Genomic DNA, 17,578 nt, shown 5'->3' with positions numbered 1-17,578 from the left:
TACTATCAAAATTACTTTAAAAGACACGTATATAAGTGTTTTAATGAAGACAACACTTGATGTAAGTGTCTATATGAGCCTACTATCAAAATTACTTTAAAAGACTCATAAGTGTTATAATGATGACAACACATGAGCTAACTGTCTATATTAGCTATGCTAGCCTACTATCAAAAGGACTTTAAAAGTCTTATATAATTGTTATAATGAAGACAACACGTGATGTAAGTGTCTGTATTAGCTTACTATCAAAATTACTTTAAAAGACTCGTATAAGTGTTATAATGAAGACAACACATGAGCTAAGTGTCTATATTAGCTATGCTAGCCTACTATTAAAATGACATTAAATGTCTTATATATGAGTTATAATGAAGGCAACACATGGTGTAAGTGTCTATATGAGCCTACTATCAAAATGACTTTAATAGACTTGTACAAGTTTTTATAATGAAGTAAACATGTGATGTAAGTGTCTATATTAGCCTACTATCAAAATGACTTTAAAAGCCTTTTATAAGTGTTATAAAGAAGACAACACGTGATGTAAGTGTCAATATGAGCCTACTATCAAAATTACTTTAAAAGACACGTATATAAGTGTTATAATGAAGACAACACTTGATGTAAGTGTCTATATTAGCCTACTATCAAAATGACTTTAAAAGACTTATATAAGTGTTATAATGAAGACAACACATGATATAAGTGTCTATAATAGCTATATTAGCCTAATATCAAAATGACTTTAAAAGACTTATATAAGTGTTATAATGAAGACAACACATGATATAAGTGTCTATAATAGCTATATTAGCCTAATATCAAAATGACTTTAAAATACTTATATAAGTGTTTTGATAAAAAGAACACATGATGTAAGTGTCTATACTATCAAAATGACTTTAAAAGACTTATATAAGTGTTATAATGAAGACAACACTTGATGTAAGTGTCTATATGAGCCTAAAATCAAAATGACTTTAAAATACTTATATAAGTGTTATAATGAAAACAATACATGATGTAAGTGTCTATATTAGCCTACTATCAAAATGACTTTAAAAGACTTATATAAGTGTTATAATGAAGACAATACATGATGTGTCTGTATTAGCCTACTATCAAAATGACTTTATAATACTTATATAAGTGTTATAATGAAGACAACAGTTGATGTAAGTGTCTATATGAGCCTACTATCAAAATGACTTTAAAAGACTTATATAAGTGTTATAATGAAGACAACACATGATGTAAGTGTCTATATTAGCCTACTATCAAAATGACTTTAAAAGCCTTTTATAAGTGTTATAATGAAGACAATACATGATGTGTCTGTATTAGCCTACTATCAAAATGACTTTAAAAGACTTATATAAGTGTTATAATGAAGACAACAGTTGATGTAAGTGTCTATATGAGCCTACTATCAAAATGACTTTAAAAGCCTTTTATAAGTGTTATAAAGAAGACAACACATGATGTAAGTGTCTATATGAGCCTACTATCAAAATTACTTTAAAAGACACGTATATAAGTGTTTTAATGAAGACAACACTTGATGTAAGTGTCTATATGAGCCTACTATCAAAATTACTTTAAAAGACTCATAAGTGTTATAATGATGACAACACATGAGCTAACTGTCTATATTAGCTATGCTAGCCTACTATCAAAAGGACTTTAAAAGTCTTATATAATTGTTATAATGAAGACAACACGTGATGTAAGTGTCTGTATTAGCTTACTATCAAAATTACTTTAAAAGACTCGTATAAGTGTTATAATGAAGACAACACATGAGCTAAGTGTCTATATTAGCTATGCTAGCCTACTATTAAAATGACATTAAATGTCTTATATATGAGTTATAATGAAGGCAACACATGGTGTAAGTGTCTATATGAGCCTACTATCAAAATGACTTTAATAGACTTGTACAAGTTTTTATAATGAAGTAAACATGTGATGTAAGTGTCTATATTAGCCTACTATCAAAATGACTTTAAAAGCCTTTTATAAGTGTTATAAAGAAGACAACACGTGATGTAAGTGTCAATATGAGCCTACTATCAAAATTACTTTAAAAGACACGTATATAAGTGTTATAATGAAGACAACACTTGATGTAAGTGTCTATATTAGCCTACTATCAAAATGACTTTAAAAGACTTATATAAGTGTTATAATGAAGACAACACATGATATAAGTGTCTATAATAGCTATATTAGCCTAATATCAAAATGACTTTAAAAGACTTATATAAGTGTTATAATGAAGACAACACATGATATAAGTGTCTATAATAGCTATATTAGCCTAATATCAAAATGACTTTAAAATACTTATATAAGTGTTTTGATAAAAAGAACACATGATGTAAGTGTCTATACTATCAAAATGACTTTAAAAGACTTATATAAGTGTTATAATGAAGACAACACTTGATGTAAGTGTCTATATGAGCCTAAAATCAAAATGACTTTAAAATACTTATATAAGTGTTATAATGAAAACAATACATGATGTAAGTGTCTATATTAGCCTACTATCAAAATGACTTTAAAAGACTTATATAAGTGTTATAATGAAGACAATACATGATGTGTCTGTATTAGCCTACTATCAAAATGACTTTATAATACTTATATAAGTGTTATAATGAAGACAACAGTTGATGTAAGTGTCTATATGAGCCTACTATCAAAATGACTTTAAAAGACTTATATAAGTGTTATAATGAAGACAACACATGATGTAAGTGTCTATATTAGCCTACTATCAAAATGACTTTAAAAGCCTTTTATAAGTGTTATAATGAAGACAATACATGATGTGTCTGTATTAGCCTACTATCAAAATGACTTTAAAAGACTTATATAAGTGTTATAATGAAGACAACAGTTGATGTAAGTGTCTATATGAGCCTACTATCAAAATGACTTTAAAAGCCTTTTATAAGTGTTATAAAGAAGACAACACATGATGTAAGTGTCTATATGAGCCTACTATCAAAATTACTTTAAAAGACACGTATATAAGTGTTTTAATGAAGACAACACTTGATGTAAGTGTCTATATGAGCCTACTATCAAAATTACTTTAAAAGACTCATAAGTGTTATAATGATGACAACACATGAGCTAACTGTCTATATTAGCTATGCTAGCCTACTATCAAAAGGACTTTAAAAGTCTTATATAATTGTTATAATGAAGACAACACGTGATGTAAGTGTCTGTATTAGCTTACTATCAAAATTACTTTAAAAGACTCGTATAAGTGTTATAATGAAGACAACACATGAGCTAAGTGTCTATATTAGCTATGCTAGCCTACTATTAAAATGACATTAAATGTCTTATATATGAGTTATAATGAAGGCAACACATGGTGTAAGTGTCTATATGAGCCTACTATCAAAATGACTTTAATAGACTTGTACAAGTTTTTATAATGAAGTAAACATGTGATGTAAGTGTCTATATTAGCCTACTATCAAAATGACTTTAAAAGCCTTTTATAAGTGTTATAAAGAAGACAACACGTGATGTAAGTGTCAATATGAGCCTACTATCAAAATTACTTTAAAAGACACGTATATAAGTGTTATAATGAAGACAACACTTGATGTAAGTGTCTACATGAGCCTACTATCAAAATTACTTTAAAAGACTCATATAAGTGTTATAATGATGACAACACATGAGCTAACTGTCTATATTAGCCATGCTAGCCTACTATCAAAAGGACTTTAAAAGTCTTATATAATTGTTATAATGAAGACAACCCGTGATGTAAGTGTCTAAATTAGCTTACCATCAAAATTACTTTAAAACACTCGTATAAGTGTTATAATGAAGACAACACATGAGCTAAGTGTCTATATTAGCTATGCTAGCCTACTATTAAAATTACATTAAATGTCTTATATAAGTGTTATAATGAAGGCAACACATGGTGTAAGTGTCTATATGAGCCTACTATCAAAATGACTTTAATAGACTTGTACAAGTTTTTATAACGAAGTAAACATGTGATGTAAGTGTCGATATTAGCTATATTAGCCTACTATCAAAATGCCTTTTAAAGTCTTATGTAAGTGTTATAAGGAAGACAACACGTGATGTAAGTGTCTACATTAGCCCACTATCAAAACAACTATGTGTCACAGGCTGACACAAATCTTCATTGACAGAAATGTTGAAATGTAATATTTATTCTACATATTTTTACAACATTGGAAAACATTAGTAAAACTTCTCAGAGGGTGAGATAACTTCTGGAAATGACTGACTTAGAATGGCCAAAAGATATAGATGTGTGTCCAAGTTACAGGAAACATCTTCTAATGGATTTATTACAATCTTTGCAAGCTAGGTAACATTTACTGTGGTCTGGAACAACATGGCACATTACATACAGATAATGTAAATATAGATTAAACACACAGAGTACATAGGTAAAGGAAATAAAATGAACTTAAATATACCTACAAAAAGGCATGATGATGCAATATGTGCATATAGCTAGCCTAAAGAGCAAGTTAGCATCGATTAGCTTGCAGTTATGCAGTGCCCAAACATGCCTGATTAGTACTCCACACAAATCAATAACATCAACAAAGCTCACTTTTGTGCATTCACGCAGAGTATAAAATGTTTGGTGGACAAAATGAGACAAAGGAGAAGTGGCAAAAATAAGGTATTTCTGTGGCAGCATCGGAGAAAGTTGTACATGTAAACAAACTACGGTGAGTTCAAGGACTGATGAAATTAGTAGGACAAACGGGCGCTCATCAGTGAAGCATGCTTAATATAAACAATGGGATTTCCAACATATTTGGAAGTTTGTCCTCCAACAGAAAATATATTAAAAATCTATTTTTACCCTCATCTTTTTCCATTTTCATACATTTTTGAAAAATATCCAGGCAGTCACTAGGGCGGCGCCAAAGAGCCGTGAGTTGCCGACCTCCCGCTCTAACCGAATGGCCGAACTCTTTGTCGTGTGATAAACTCACAATAACTTTCTCCTTTGAATCATTTCAACCTCCGTCAATCTCGATGGACTACTTTTAGTCTTGCCATTACTTGCAAGTCGTTCCGGGACCTTCCGTGAAAAAAAAAAAAAGCCGAAACCGCATGATTTACAAACTTTATGATTGTTATGAATAGAAACGTTTGTTATCATGAGGCAAATCCCTACATTCCATATTTTGTACAAGGCAGCACGGTGGAGCAGAGGGTTAGGCATGTGCCTTACAACACGAAGGTCTTGAGTTCAATCCCGGGCTCGAAGACCTGCACATGGGGATAGGCCCCTCCCACCTTTAAAGACAAGCACTTGGGGTTAGGCCCCTCCCACCTCCAAATACATGCACCTGGGGATAGGCCCCTCTTACCTCCAAATACATGCACCTGGGGATAGGCCCCTCCCACCTCCAAATACATGCACCTGGGGATAGGCCCCTCCTACCTCCAAATACATGCACCTGGGGATAGGCCCCTCCCACCTTCAAACACATGCACTTGGGGATAGGCCCCTCCCACCTTCAAAGACATGCACCTGGGGATAGGCCCCTCCCACCTCCAAATACATGCACTTGGGCATAGGCCCCTCCCACCTCCAAAGAAATGCACCTGGGGATAGGCCCCTCCCACCTCCAAATACGTGCACCTGAGGATAGTCCCCTCCCACCTTCAAAGACAAGCACTTGGGGTTAGGACCCTCCCACCTCCAAATACATGCACCTGGGCATAGGCCCCTCCCACCTCCAAAGAAATGCGCCTGGGGATAGGCCCCTCCCACCTTCAAAGACATGCACCTGGGGATAGGCCCCTCCCACCTCCAAATACATGCACTTGGGGATAGGCCCCTCCCACCTTCAAAGACATGCACCTGGGGATAGGCCCCTCCCACCTCCAAATACATGCACCTGGGCATAGGCCCCTCCCACCTTTAAAGACATGCACCTGGGGATAGGCTTCTCCCACCTTCAAAGACATGCACCTGGGGATAGGCCCCTCCCACCTCCAAATACATGCACCTGGGGATAGTCCCCTCCCACCTTTAAAGACATGCACCTGGGGATAGGCCCCTCCCACCTTCAAAGACATGCACCTGGGGATAGGCCCCTCCCACCTCCAAAGACATGCACCTGGGGATAGGCCCCTCCCACCTTCAAATTCATGCACCTGGGAATAGGTTGATTGGCAACACTAAATTTGCCCTAGTGTGTGAATGTTTGTCTCTGTTGTCCTGAGTGTACCCCACCTTCCGCCCAAATGCCGCAGAGATAGTCACCAGCACCCCCCGCCACCCCGAAAGGGACGAGCGGTAGAAATGGATGGATGGGTGTCGACTTGGAACAGGATATAGAGTGCTATACAGCACTGTACGTCAAACAAACAACAATGGAGTGAGATTCAATTTGTATTTAATAAAAAAGCCAAAACAACAACAACAAGCTGAACTGTCTCTCTTCCTATGCAGCTGCCCTGCGAACACCAACACACACGCTCAACAAAACTTCTCAAAAATAAAATATATAACCCGCTTTACTTCGTTGATTACTAAAACTACAAACCCTGTTTCCATATGAGTTGGGAAATTGTGTTAGATGTAAATATAAACAGAATACAATCATTTGTGAATCCTTTTCAACCCATATTCAGTTGAATGCACTACAAAGACAACATATTTGATGTTCAAACTCATAAACTGATATTTTTTGGGCAAATAATCATTAACTTTAGAATTTGATGCCAGCAACACGTGACAAAGAAGTTGGGAAAGGTGGCAATAAATACTGATAAAGTTGAGGAATGCCCATCAAACACTTATTTGGAACATCCCACAGGCGTGCAGGCTAATTGGGAACAGGTGGGTGCCATGATTGGGTATAAAAACAGCTTCCCAAAAAATGCTCAGTCTTTCACAAGAAAGGATGGGGCGAGGTACACCCCTTTGTCCACAACTGCGTGAGCAAATAGTCAAACAGTTTAAGAACAACGTTTCTCAAAGTGCAATTGCAAGAAATGTAGGGATTTCAACATCTACGCTCCATAATATCATCAAAAGGTTCAGAGAATCTGGAGAAATCACTCCACGTAAGCGGCATGGCCGGAAACCAACATTGAATGACCGTGACCTTCCATCCCTCAGACGGCACTGTATCAAAAACCAACATCAATCTTCAAAGCAGGGGCGCTCACACTTTTTCTGCAGGCGAGCTACTTTTCAATTGACCAAGTCGAGGAGATCTACCTCATTCCTATTTATAATTTATATTTATTTATTTATGAAAGAGACATTTTTGTTAACAAGTTAATGGTGTTTAATGATAATACAAGCATGTTTAACACACATAGATTCCTTTCTTTCATGAAGACAAGAATATAAGTTGGTGTATTACCTGATTCTGATGACTTGCATTGATTGGAATTAGACAGTGGTGCTGATAACGTCCGCATTTTCAAATGGAGGAAAAAAAAAAGTCCTCCTTTCTGTCCAATACCACATGAAAGTGGTTGGATTTGGCATCTCATTTGTCCAACTTGCATACTCGTTTTTAAACACTTTGTTATGAGAGTAGCGTATGTGTGTGGCCCTTTAATGTCTGGCAGCAGGTGAGTGACGTCAGTGAGAGTGCGGGTGGGCAAGCAAGTGAGAAAGCGGTCGCTGAGGGCGGGGGAGAAATACATTGGCATCAAACTCCGTAGCTTGCTAGCTTGTGCACGCTAGCTTTCTGAGACTCTTATTTTGTTAGCACAGGCAGGATGAAACAGGTCTTTTATGGTGAAGACAGGAACTGTGCAGTCGGTCTTTAGAGTTTTGACAGTAGGTACGGAGTCCCTAGAAATAAAATGTGTATCTCTGCGTCCACCCTGTTAGTGATTTTTTTCTTAAATATGAGCTCGCAGCAGCCAGCGTCATCTCACAAGATCCTCGGGTGCCGAGAATGTCAAACAACTGACGAAAGTAAAGTCTTGGTATGATTGATGATTGCTCATTTTTATGTCTATTTTTTAATGCCTGGCTTGAGATCGACTGACACACCCTCCGAGATCGACCAGTCGATCGCGATAGACGTAATGCCCACCCCTACTTTAAAGGATATCACCACATGGGCTCAGGAACACTTCGGAAAACCACTGTCACTAAATACAGTTGGTCGCCACATCTTTAAGTGCAAGTTAAAGCTGTACTATGTAAAGTGAAAGCCATTTATCAACAACATCCAGGAACGCCGCCGGCTTCTCTGGGTCCGAGAGCATCTAAGATGGACTGATGCAAAGTGGAAAAGTGTTCTGTGGTCTGACAAGTCCACATTTCCATTTATTTTGGGAAATATTCGACATTGTGTCATCCGGACAAAAGGGGAAGCGAACCATCCAGACTGTTATCGACGCAAAGTTCAAAAGCCAGCATCTGTGATGGTATGGGGGTGCATTAGTGCCCAAAGCATGGGTAACTTACACATCTGCGAAGGCACTATTAATGCTGAAAGGTACATACAGCTTTTGGAACAACATATGTTGCCATCTAAGCGCCGTCTTTTTCATTGACGCCCCTGCTTATTTCAGCAAGACGATGCCAAGCCACATTTGGCACGTGTTACAACACAATCTTCGTGAAAAAAAGAGTGTGGGTACTTTCCGCTTCAGATGGTTTCCTGTGGACGGGACTCTCGCTGCTGTCTTGGAGCCACTATGGATTGAACTTTCACAGTATCATGTTGGACCCGCTCGACATCCATTGCTTTCGGTCCCCTAGAGGGGGGGGGTTGCCCACATCTGAGGTCCTCTCCAAGGTTTCTCATAGTCAGCATTGTCGCTGGCGTCCCACTGAATGTGAATTCTCCCTGCCCACTGGGTGTGAGTTTTCCTTGCCCTTTTGTGGGTTCTTCCGAGGATGTTGTAGTCGTAATGATTTGTGCAGTCCTTTGAGACATTTGTGATTTGGGGCTATATAAATAAACATTGATTGATTGACTTTCCTGGCCCGCCTGCAGTCCAGACCTGTCTCCCATGGACAATGTGTGGCGCATTATGAAGCGTAAAATACGACAGCAGGGACCCCGGACTGTTGAAGGACTGAAGCTCTACATAAAACAAGAATGGGAAAGAATTCCACTTTCAAAGCTTCAACAATTAGAATCCTCAGTTCCCAAACGTTTATTGAGTGTTGTTAAAAGAAAAGGTGATGTAACACAGTGGTGAACATGCCCTTTCCCAACTACTTTGGCACGTGTTGCAACCATGAAATTCTAAGTTAATTATTATTTGCAAAAAAAAAAAGTTGATCAGTTTGAACATCAAATATCTTGTATTTGTAGTGCATTCAATTGAATATGGGTTGAAAATGATCTGCAAATCATTGTATTCTGTTTATATTTACATCTAATACAATTTCTCAACTCATATGGAAACGGGGTTTGTACAAAAATGTTGTAAAAAAGTAAAAAAAAAACCCACTTAAAAAGCAGACAAAGTAGCACGGTATCTAACAGCAGCACTAAATGATTACCGGCGATCAATTAGCCCGTTCACAGTGGATGTGCTGCCGGGCACAAAATGGCCGCGCTGCAGACTCACGTTGAGCGGATGGAACGATCAAGATTTCTACAACAAAAGTGAAAAGTTTGCAGAATGAGGGGTTTGTAGACGGAGGTTCCACTGTATTCAGAGCCTCTACAACGTGAGGACCGCGGAAGAATCCGACACTGAAGAGCGGACGACCTTGAAAAAAGGCCAATGACTCTGTGGGAAAACATAAAACCTCCCTGCCAGGTCACGGCTCAATTCCAAAGGCTCATTTTATTTCGTCCCTGGAACATGAAAACACCTAGTCATTGAACACCGCCCGCCCCCACTCCACTCCACTCCACCTGCCCCCACGCTGCACACTCACCTGTCAACAGCCGGGTGGTAGAGCGGCCGGGCGTCCTGAGGTGACAAGTAGCTGTAAAATGAAGATCCTCCAACAACGCGGATGTTGAAGAGGACTCTGTTGTTCTGGAAGGAAAAACAGGTCAATCAAAACATGCTCAAACATTGTGTATGTATGTACATACATAAATACATACATACATACATACATATATATATATATATATATATACACATATATATGTATAAATACATATTTACATATAAATATATATATATGTTTGTGTATATATATATATATATATATATGTGTGTATATATGTATATATATACACATATAAACATACATAAATACATATACACTAACACACACACATATATTAATATACACACATATATATATATATATATATATATATATATATATATATAAATAAATACACATAAATATATACACACATATATATATATATATATATATATATATATATATATATATATATATATATACATACACATGGCCCTGCGATGAGGTGGCGACTTGTCCAGGGTGTACACCGCCTTCCGCCCGATTGAAGCTGAGATAGGCGCCAGCGCCCCCCGCGACCCCAAAAGGGAATAAGCGGCAGAAAATGGATGGATATTTATATACACACGCGTGTGTGTGTATATGTATGTATGTATACATAAATGATAAATGGGTTGTACTTGTATAGCGCTTTTCTACCTTCAAGGTACTCAAAGCGCTTTGACACTACTTCCACATTTACCCATTCACACACACATTCACACACTGATGGAAGGAGCTGCCATGCAAGGCGCCAACCAGCACCCATCAGGAGCAAGGGTGAAGTGTCTTGCTCAGGACACAACGGACGTGACGAGGTTGGTTCTAGGTGGGATTTGAACCAGTGACCTATACACATATGTGTATATATGTATATATATACACAAACATAAATACACACACACACACACACACACACATATATATATATATATATATATATATATATACACACGCACACACACACACACACACAATGGATGTATGTATGTGTATATATATATATAATGTATATATACACACATACTGTATACATATATACATACATATATATACATATATACACACATACTGTATATATATATATATATATACACATACTGTATACACATATATATATATATATATACACACATACTGTATACACATATATATATATATATATACATATATACACACATACTGTATATATATATATATACACACATACTGTATACACATATATATATATATATATATATATATACACACATACTGTATACACACATATATATATACATATATATATATATATACATATATACACACATACTATATACATATATAGAACATACACACAAAAATGCACATATTAAAATAATAGATGTATAATAAATAATTTGTATAATTGGATAATAAGAGTTAGTAGGTGAAAGTTTGACTCCTTCCTTGTATCGTGACGACCTCCTTAAAGTTTTTTAATCAACCCGAAATATCAAGCAGCCAAAATGTGCCAAACATGGACAAAAGTGTGGAGAGTGTTTTTCATTTTTCCCATCATGCTTTGTAATGGATTTAAAAGGGGTTTAATTGAAAATTGTTATTTTATTTATGGCGTATGGACGTTTTTTGTTTCGTTTTATAATACTCACAAATTTGAGTGAGCAGGTTGTGTTATGTGTGACCATGTGTAACGTTTTGTGTTGGATAGATATTTTTGTTGTGCACCATGACTAGGTAAGGTTGTTTGCATTAGGTCATACAGGTAAATAATGTGCTGTTATAACTCAACTCAGAGCATTTATCATTGATCAGCGTTACTTGCTTTGTCCACAACATGTCAACAAAACAGAATTGAAAATATTAAACTTTTAAAATAAATGGAGATTTCCCTACGGAACAAAATGCTCAACTAAATTCATGACGTCGAGCGGATTGGATTACAAGTAAGATTGCAGTTTTTAACACCAACAAAACAATAATGCATGGTAAAAAACCCTGGACGGTAAAGTGAGGCTCCACTTTTCGAAAAATGACCTAGCTTGATGCTAATTTCCATTGGATTTGCCATAGACAGGCTACTATTAGCGATTTCAACACCTTCAAATTGGCTAACGAAAATCACAACTAAGATGAACGTTAGACTCAGTAATAATTCCCACAGTATAAACACGTTGTAGGGCGCTATATTCAGTTCCATGAAAGAAGCTACTTCCTAGTTAAACAACACAGCATAGACAGCCCGTACATTACTGCCATCTAAAGTCTTGGAAGTGCAACTGCACTGCAAGTGATACCATTTTATGAAAACAAACACGAAATAACAACTGGACAGCACAGTTATCATAATCAGCACATTAAAAAAACATATTTCAAACAAGGGGCGCTTTTTGCAAATATGAAACAGGTTTCTGCTTTCCTGTGAAATGTGGTCAGTGGATGCTGTCTGGGCTGAAAAATACAAACTCCCACGCTCAGGCCTGCCAGGAAAGAACGGCACATTCCTAAAGATCTGAATATGTTGACGTAGATACAGAACCACCACCTTGGGTGATGTTACACAATACTGCAAACACTAGGTTTTTAGGATGCTTTTATTGTGGTATTCATATATATATATATGTATATATATATATATATATATATATATATATATATATATATATATATATATATATATATATATATATATATATATATATATATATATGTATATATATATATATATATATATGTATATATATATATATACACAAATATATTAGGGTTGTGCCGATACCAATAATTTGGTACCTGTACCAAATGTATATTTCTGATATTTTTCCAAATAAAGGGAAGTACGAAAAAGTGTACATTTTGGCTTTATATTAACAGAACATTTTCCAATACAATAAACATCTGTTTCCTATTGCACTCAAAGAACAATTTTAGAATATTAAAATATAAATAAAAAGGTACTAAACACATTGGGCTTTTATTGTTTCATTCAAAAAACTATTTACAAGTTTCTATAATCAAGAATTAGATTTAAATATGATAAAAAAAGCTTTATCAGCATAATATGACGTTTTTCACTATTTATGGTTGCCAATCCTGGCCTGTACTTTAAGAACAATACAATTATTTGTAAGTACTAAAAACTAAACTATGGCTAAAAGTACACAGATAAGCCATGTCGCAGATAAAACACACGTTTGTTAAAGATTAAACACAATTTGTAGCAATTTGTTACCAAATTCAGTCATTTTACTTCCACGAGCTGTTGGAATATGTACTCATCCTTCAACTATCCAGGTGAGAGGCGCCATTCATGATCGACAACAAACATTGACGAGCAAGGACGCAGGGACACACATGGCAGTGATCACGGTCAGCGCTATGAATACTTTGTCTGCGTATGCACTTAAAATAACAATATCACTAATAATTGTTAATATTCAACTCACCAAATGTAAATGAAGTATTGTTGCTGTTTTTTGGATGGTTATTTATTGGCTTTATTGGCTTTTATGGGCGGAATAAAGGACCTCCCATTGTTAAAATAGATTGAAAAAAAAATACAAAAAAAACACATTGTGTAAATGGTAAATAAAAAGAGAATACAATGATTTGAAAATCCTTTTCAATTTATATTCAATTGAATAGACTGCAAAGACAAGATATTTCATGTTCACACTGAGAAACTTTATCTTTTTCCAACTAATCATGAACTTAGAATTTAATGGCAGAAACACACTGCAAAAAAGGCCTTTTTACCAGTGTGTTACATGGCCTTTCCTTTTAACAACACTCAGTAAAGGTTTGGGAACTGAGGAGACACATTTTTAAAGTGGAATCCTTGCTTGATGTACAGCTTAAGTTGTTCAACAGTCTCCTGCCTCATATTTTAGCCTTCACACATTTTCAATGTCTGGACTACAGGCAGGCCAGTCTAGTACCCACACTCTTTTACAATGAAGCCACGCTGTTGTAAAACGTGGCTTGGCATCGTCTTGCTGAAATAAGCAGGGGCGTCCACGACAACATTTGTTGCTCCAAAAGCTGTATGTACCTTTTAGCATTAATGGTGCCTTCACAGATGTGAAAGTTACCCATGCCTTTGCCACTAATACACCCCCATACCATCACACATGCTGCCTTTTACACTTTGCACCTACAACAATCCGGATGGTTCTTTTCCTCTTTTGGTCTGGAGGATACAACGTCCACAGTTTCCAAAAACAATTTGAAATGTGGACTCGTCAGACCACAGAACACTTTTCAACTTTGCATCAGTCCATTTTAGATGAGCTTGGGCCCAGAGTTTCTGGGTGTTGTTGATAAATGGTTTTGGCTTTGCAAAGTAGAGTTTTAACTTGCACTTACAGATATAGCGACCAACTGTAGTTACAGACAGTGGTTTTCTGAAGTCTTCCTGAGCTTGTGTGGTGATATCCTTTACACACTGATGTCGCTATTTTGGGGGATCCAAGGTGCGTAATACAATGGCTTACCTGCAGTGATTTCTCCAGATTCTCTGAACTTATTGATGATATTACGGAGCGCAGACGGTGAAATCCCCAAATTCCTTGCAATAGCTGCTTGAGAAATGTTGTTCTTAAAACAATTTGCTCAGGCATTTGTTGACAAAGTGGTGACCCTCGCCCCGTCCTTGTTTGTGAATGAGTGAGCATTTCACGGAAGCTGCTTTTATACCCAATCATTGCACCCACCTGTTCCCAATTAGTGCGTTCACCTGTGGGATGTTCCAAATAAGTCTTTGATGAGCATTCTTCAACTTTCTCACTCTTTTTTGCCACTTCTGCCAGCTTTTTTGAAACATGTTGCAGGCATCCAATTCCAAATGAGCTAATATTTGCAAAAATTAACAAAGTTTCTCAGTGTGAACATGAAATATCTTGTCTTTGCAGTCTATTTAATTAAATATAAGTTGAAAAAGATTGGCAAATCACGGTTTTTATTGAGCATTTTCACAAGGTGACAGGTGTTGGGTGTGTGGATTTGTCCAATGAGAGTGCAGTGCTCCGCTATCTCCTGTGGGTTGTTTTCTGCACTGCACAAGAAGTATTTGTCAGGCTGACAGAGCGGCACTGTCACCGCTCACACTAAACGCTATTTAACACTTTTACCGCACGCCGCTAAATTGAATATTTTATGCCAAATAAATCTAATCTCTGTCAACAAAACACCATTCTTCCCCCAGCTGGCAAGAAAATGATCAATAGCCCGGGCGTGTTTAGTAATAGATGACATTGCTATTCTTACTTTGCTGAGCACCACGCCAGCCTTCTCAAATCCTTCCCAGCAAAGTCAGCGGCGGCGAGAAAAAAAAAGAAAAAAAAAAGGAGCGCTTTTGAATGGCAATCTTGGCTGAGGCTAAAATTAGATTAGAGGCGGAAAAAGCTCCACTTGACAGCGTAAGTCATTGATGGGAGCGGGTGTTGAGTTGGTTTGAAAGAAAGCAAACATCTGCTCCAAGCATGGCTCCTGCAGGGCGGAGGATGGCAGCAGAACACCTGCTGATACTTGACATGGGATGCTGTGCAGCAGGGGTGGACTTTGGGGCCACATTGGGAGAAAAAACATTCGACTGGGAGTCAAAAGCCGACTGCATGTAAAGTAATATCCATCCATCCATCCATCTATAGGCTGGAGCCTATCTCAGCCTTAATCGGGCAGAAGGCGGAGTACACCCTGGACAAGTCGTCACCTCATTACAGGGCCAACACAGATAGACAGACAACATTCACACACTAGGGACCATTTAGTGTTGCCAATCAACCTATCCCCAGGTGCATGTCTTTGGAGGTGGGAGGGGCCTATCCCCAGGTGCATGTCTTTGGAGGTGGGAGGAAGCCGGAGTACCCGGAGGGAACCCATGCATTCACGGGGAGAACAGGCAAACTCCACACACACACACGCGCGCGCGCACACACACGCGCGCGCGCACACACACACGCGCGCGCGCACACGCACACGTACACACACACACACACACACACACACACACACACACACACACACACACACACACACACACACACACACACACACACACACACACACACACACACACACAAACACACACACACACACACGTACATACATACATAGAAACATATATATACATATACACATATAAATATATATAAACATATATATACACACATTTCCACATAAATATACACATATATATATGTATACTGTATATATATATAGATACATACTGTACATATACATGCATATTTATACACATATATATGTATATATACATATATATGCACACATATATACATATGTATACATACATACATACATATATACACATGTATATACACATACATATATATATACATACACATGTTAATACACACTCACATACACACACACACATATATATATATACATACACACACACACACACACACATACATACATACACATATATACATAAATATATACAAACATATAGATACACATTTCTACATAAATATACATATATAAATATACATACATATATACTGTACATATATATGCATATATACACACATATATATGCATATATGTATATATACACACACATATATACATATATATATACAAATACATACATATATATGCATATATACACATATATATGCATATGTGTATATATACATATATATATGAATGTATATACATATAAATGCACACACATATATATGTATACATATATATATATATAAATACACACATTTATATACATATATATACATACATATGTATATATATATACATACATACATACACACATATATATACATATAAGTATATATACACATATATACATGTATATAAATATACATATATACATATGTGTGTGTATATATATATATATATATATATATACACATATATGTGTATGTTTGTATATGTGTATATGTGTATATATATACATATGTGTGTATATATATATATATATATATACATTTTCATGGATAAGCGGAAAAAGATGGATGGATATTTACATTTTCTGAGGGAACTCTTCTGAAGGAATCAATAAAGTACCATCTACCCATGTACATACATATATACAAATATAGAGTTGATATGGCTGGTGTTGGAATTTTTCAAATCAGAGGAGAAATGTTAAAATAGTAACATTTTTAAATGAGAAATGGTATTAAGGAAGTCCTGGAATTTTGAAAAAAATTGGGAATTTTTCCAGTTCTAAAAAACAATCTAGTTTTTTGTCCTGATTAAGAGGATTGTTTGGACGGCGAAACGGTTGAAGTGGGTTGACAAATGTGGAAGGAGTGGTACACAGAAAAAAGGGTGAAAAAACGGGAATTCTTGTACATTTTTGGAACTTGAAAAACTGAAAGTTTGAATTTCCAGAATGAGTGGAATGTGTTGAAGGTGGAATGTTTTGAATAGGTTGAAAAATGTGGAAATGGTGGAATTTTGAAAAATGGCTAATTTCTTTTGAATGGGAAAATTGTCCTGGAAAACCTGGAATTCTGGGAATTTTTTGAGTTTGTCAAGGGAAAACCTGCCATTCCCGAATTGGCTAAACAATTTGAAGTCGGAACGCTTTGAATCGGGTGGAAAATGTGGATAGCAGAGGCTGCCAAAATCTGAAGAAGAATAAGTTGA

At 36.3% G+C, this 17,578-nt stretch overlaps 1 protein-coding gene across 2 annotated transcripts in view; it reads right to left on the bottom strand.

The window, feature by feature from the left end:
- The window catches only part of usp43b (ubiquitin specific peptidase 43b), a 321,262-nt gene that overhangs the window by 24,264 nt on the left and 279,420 nt on the right, over positions 1-17,578 (bottom strand). For both annotated transcript variants that reach the window (XM_061884275.1, XM_061884274.1), the window contains exon 9: positions 9,920-10,023. In XM_061884275.1, coding sequence (XP_061740259.1) covers positions 9,920-10,023 — 104 coding nt within the window. The remainder of the gene's footprint in view (positions 1-9,919; positions 10,024-17,578) is intronic.

The sequence above is a fragment of the Nerophis ophidion genome, linkage group LG23 (genome assembly GCF_033978795.1).
Source record: "Nerophis ophidion isolate RoL-2023_Sa linkage group LG23, RoL_Noph_v1.0, whole genome shotgun sequence".
Taxonomy (NCBI): domain Eukaryota; kingdom Metazoa; phylum Chordata; class Actinopteri; order Syngnathiformes; family Syngnathidae; genus Nerophis; species Nerophis ophidion.
This window is presented reverse-complemented; position numbering and strand designations above follow the sequence as displayed.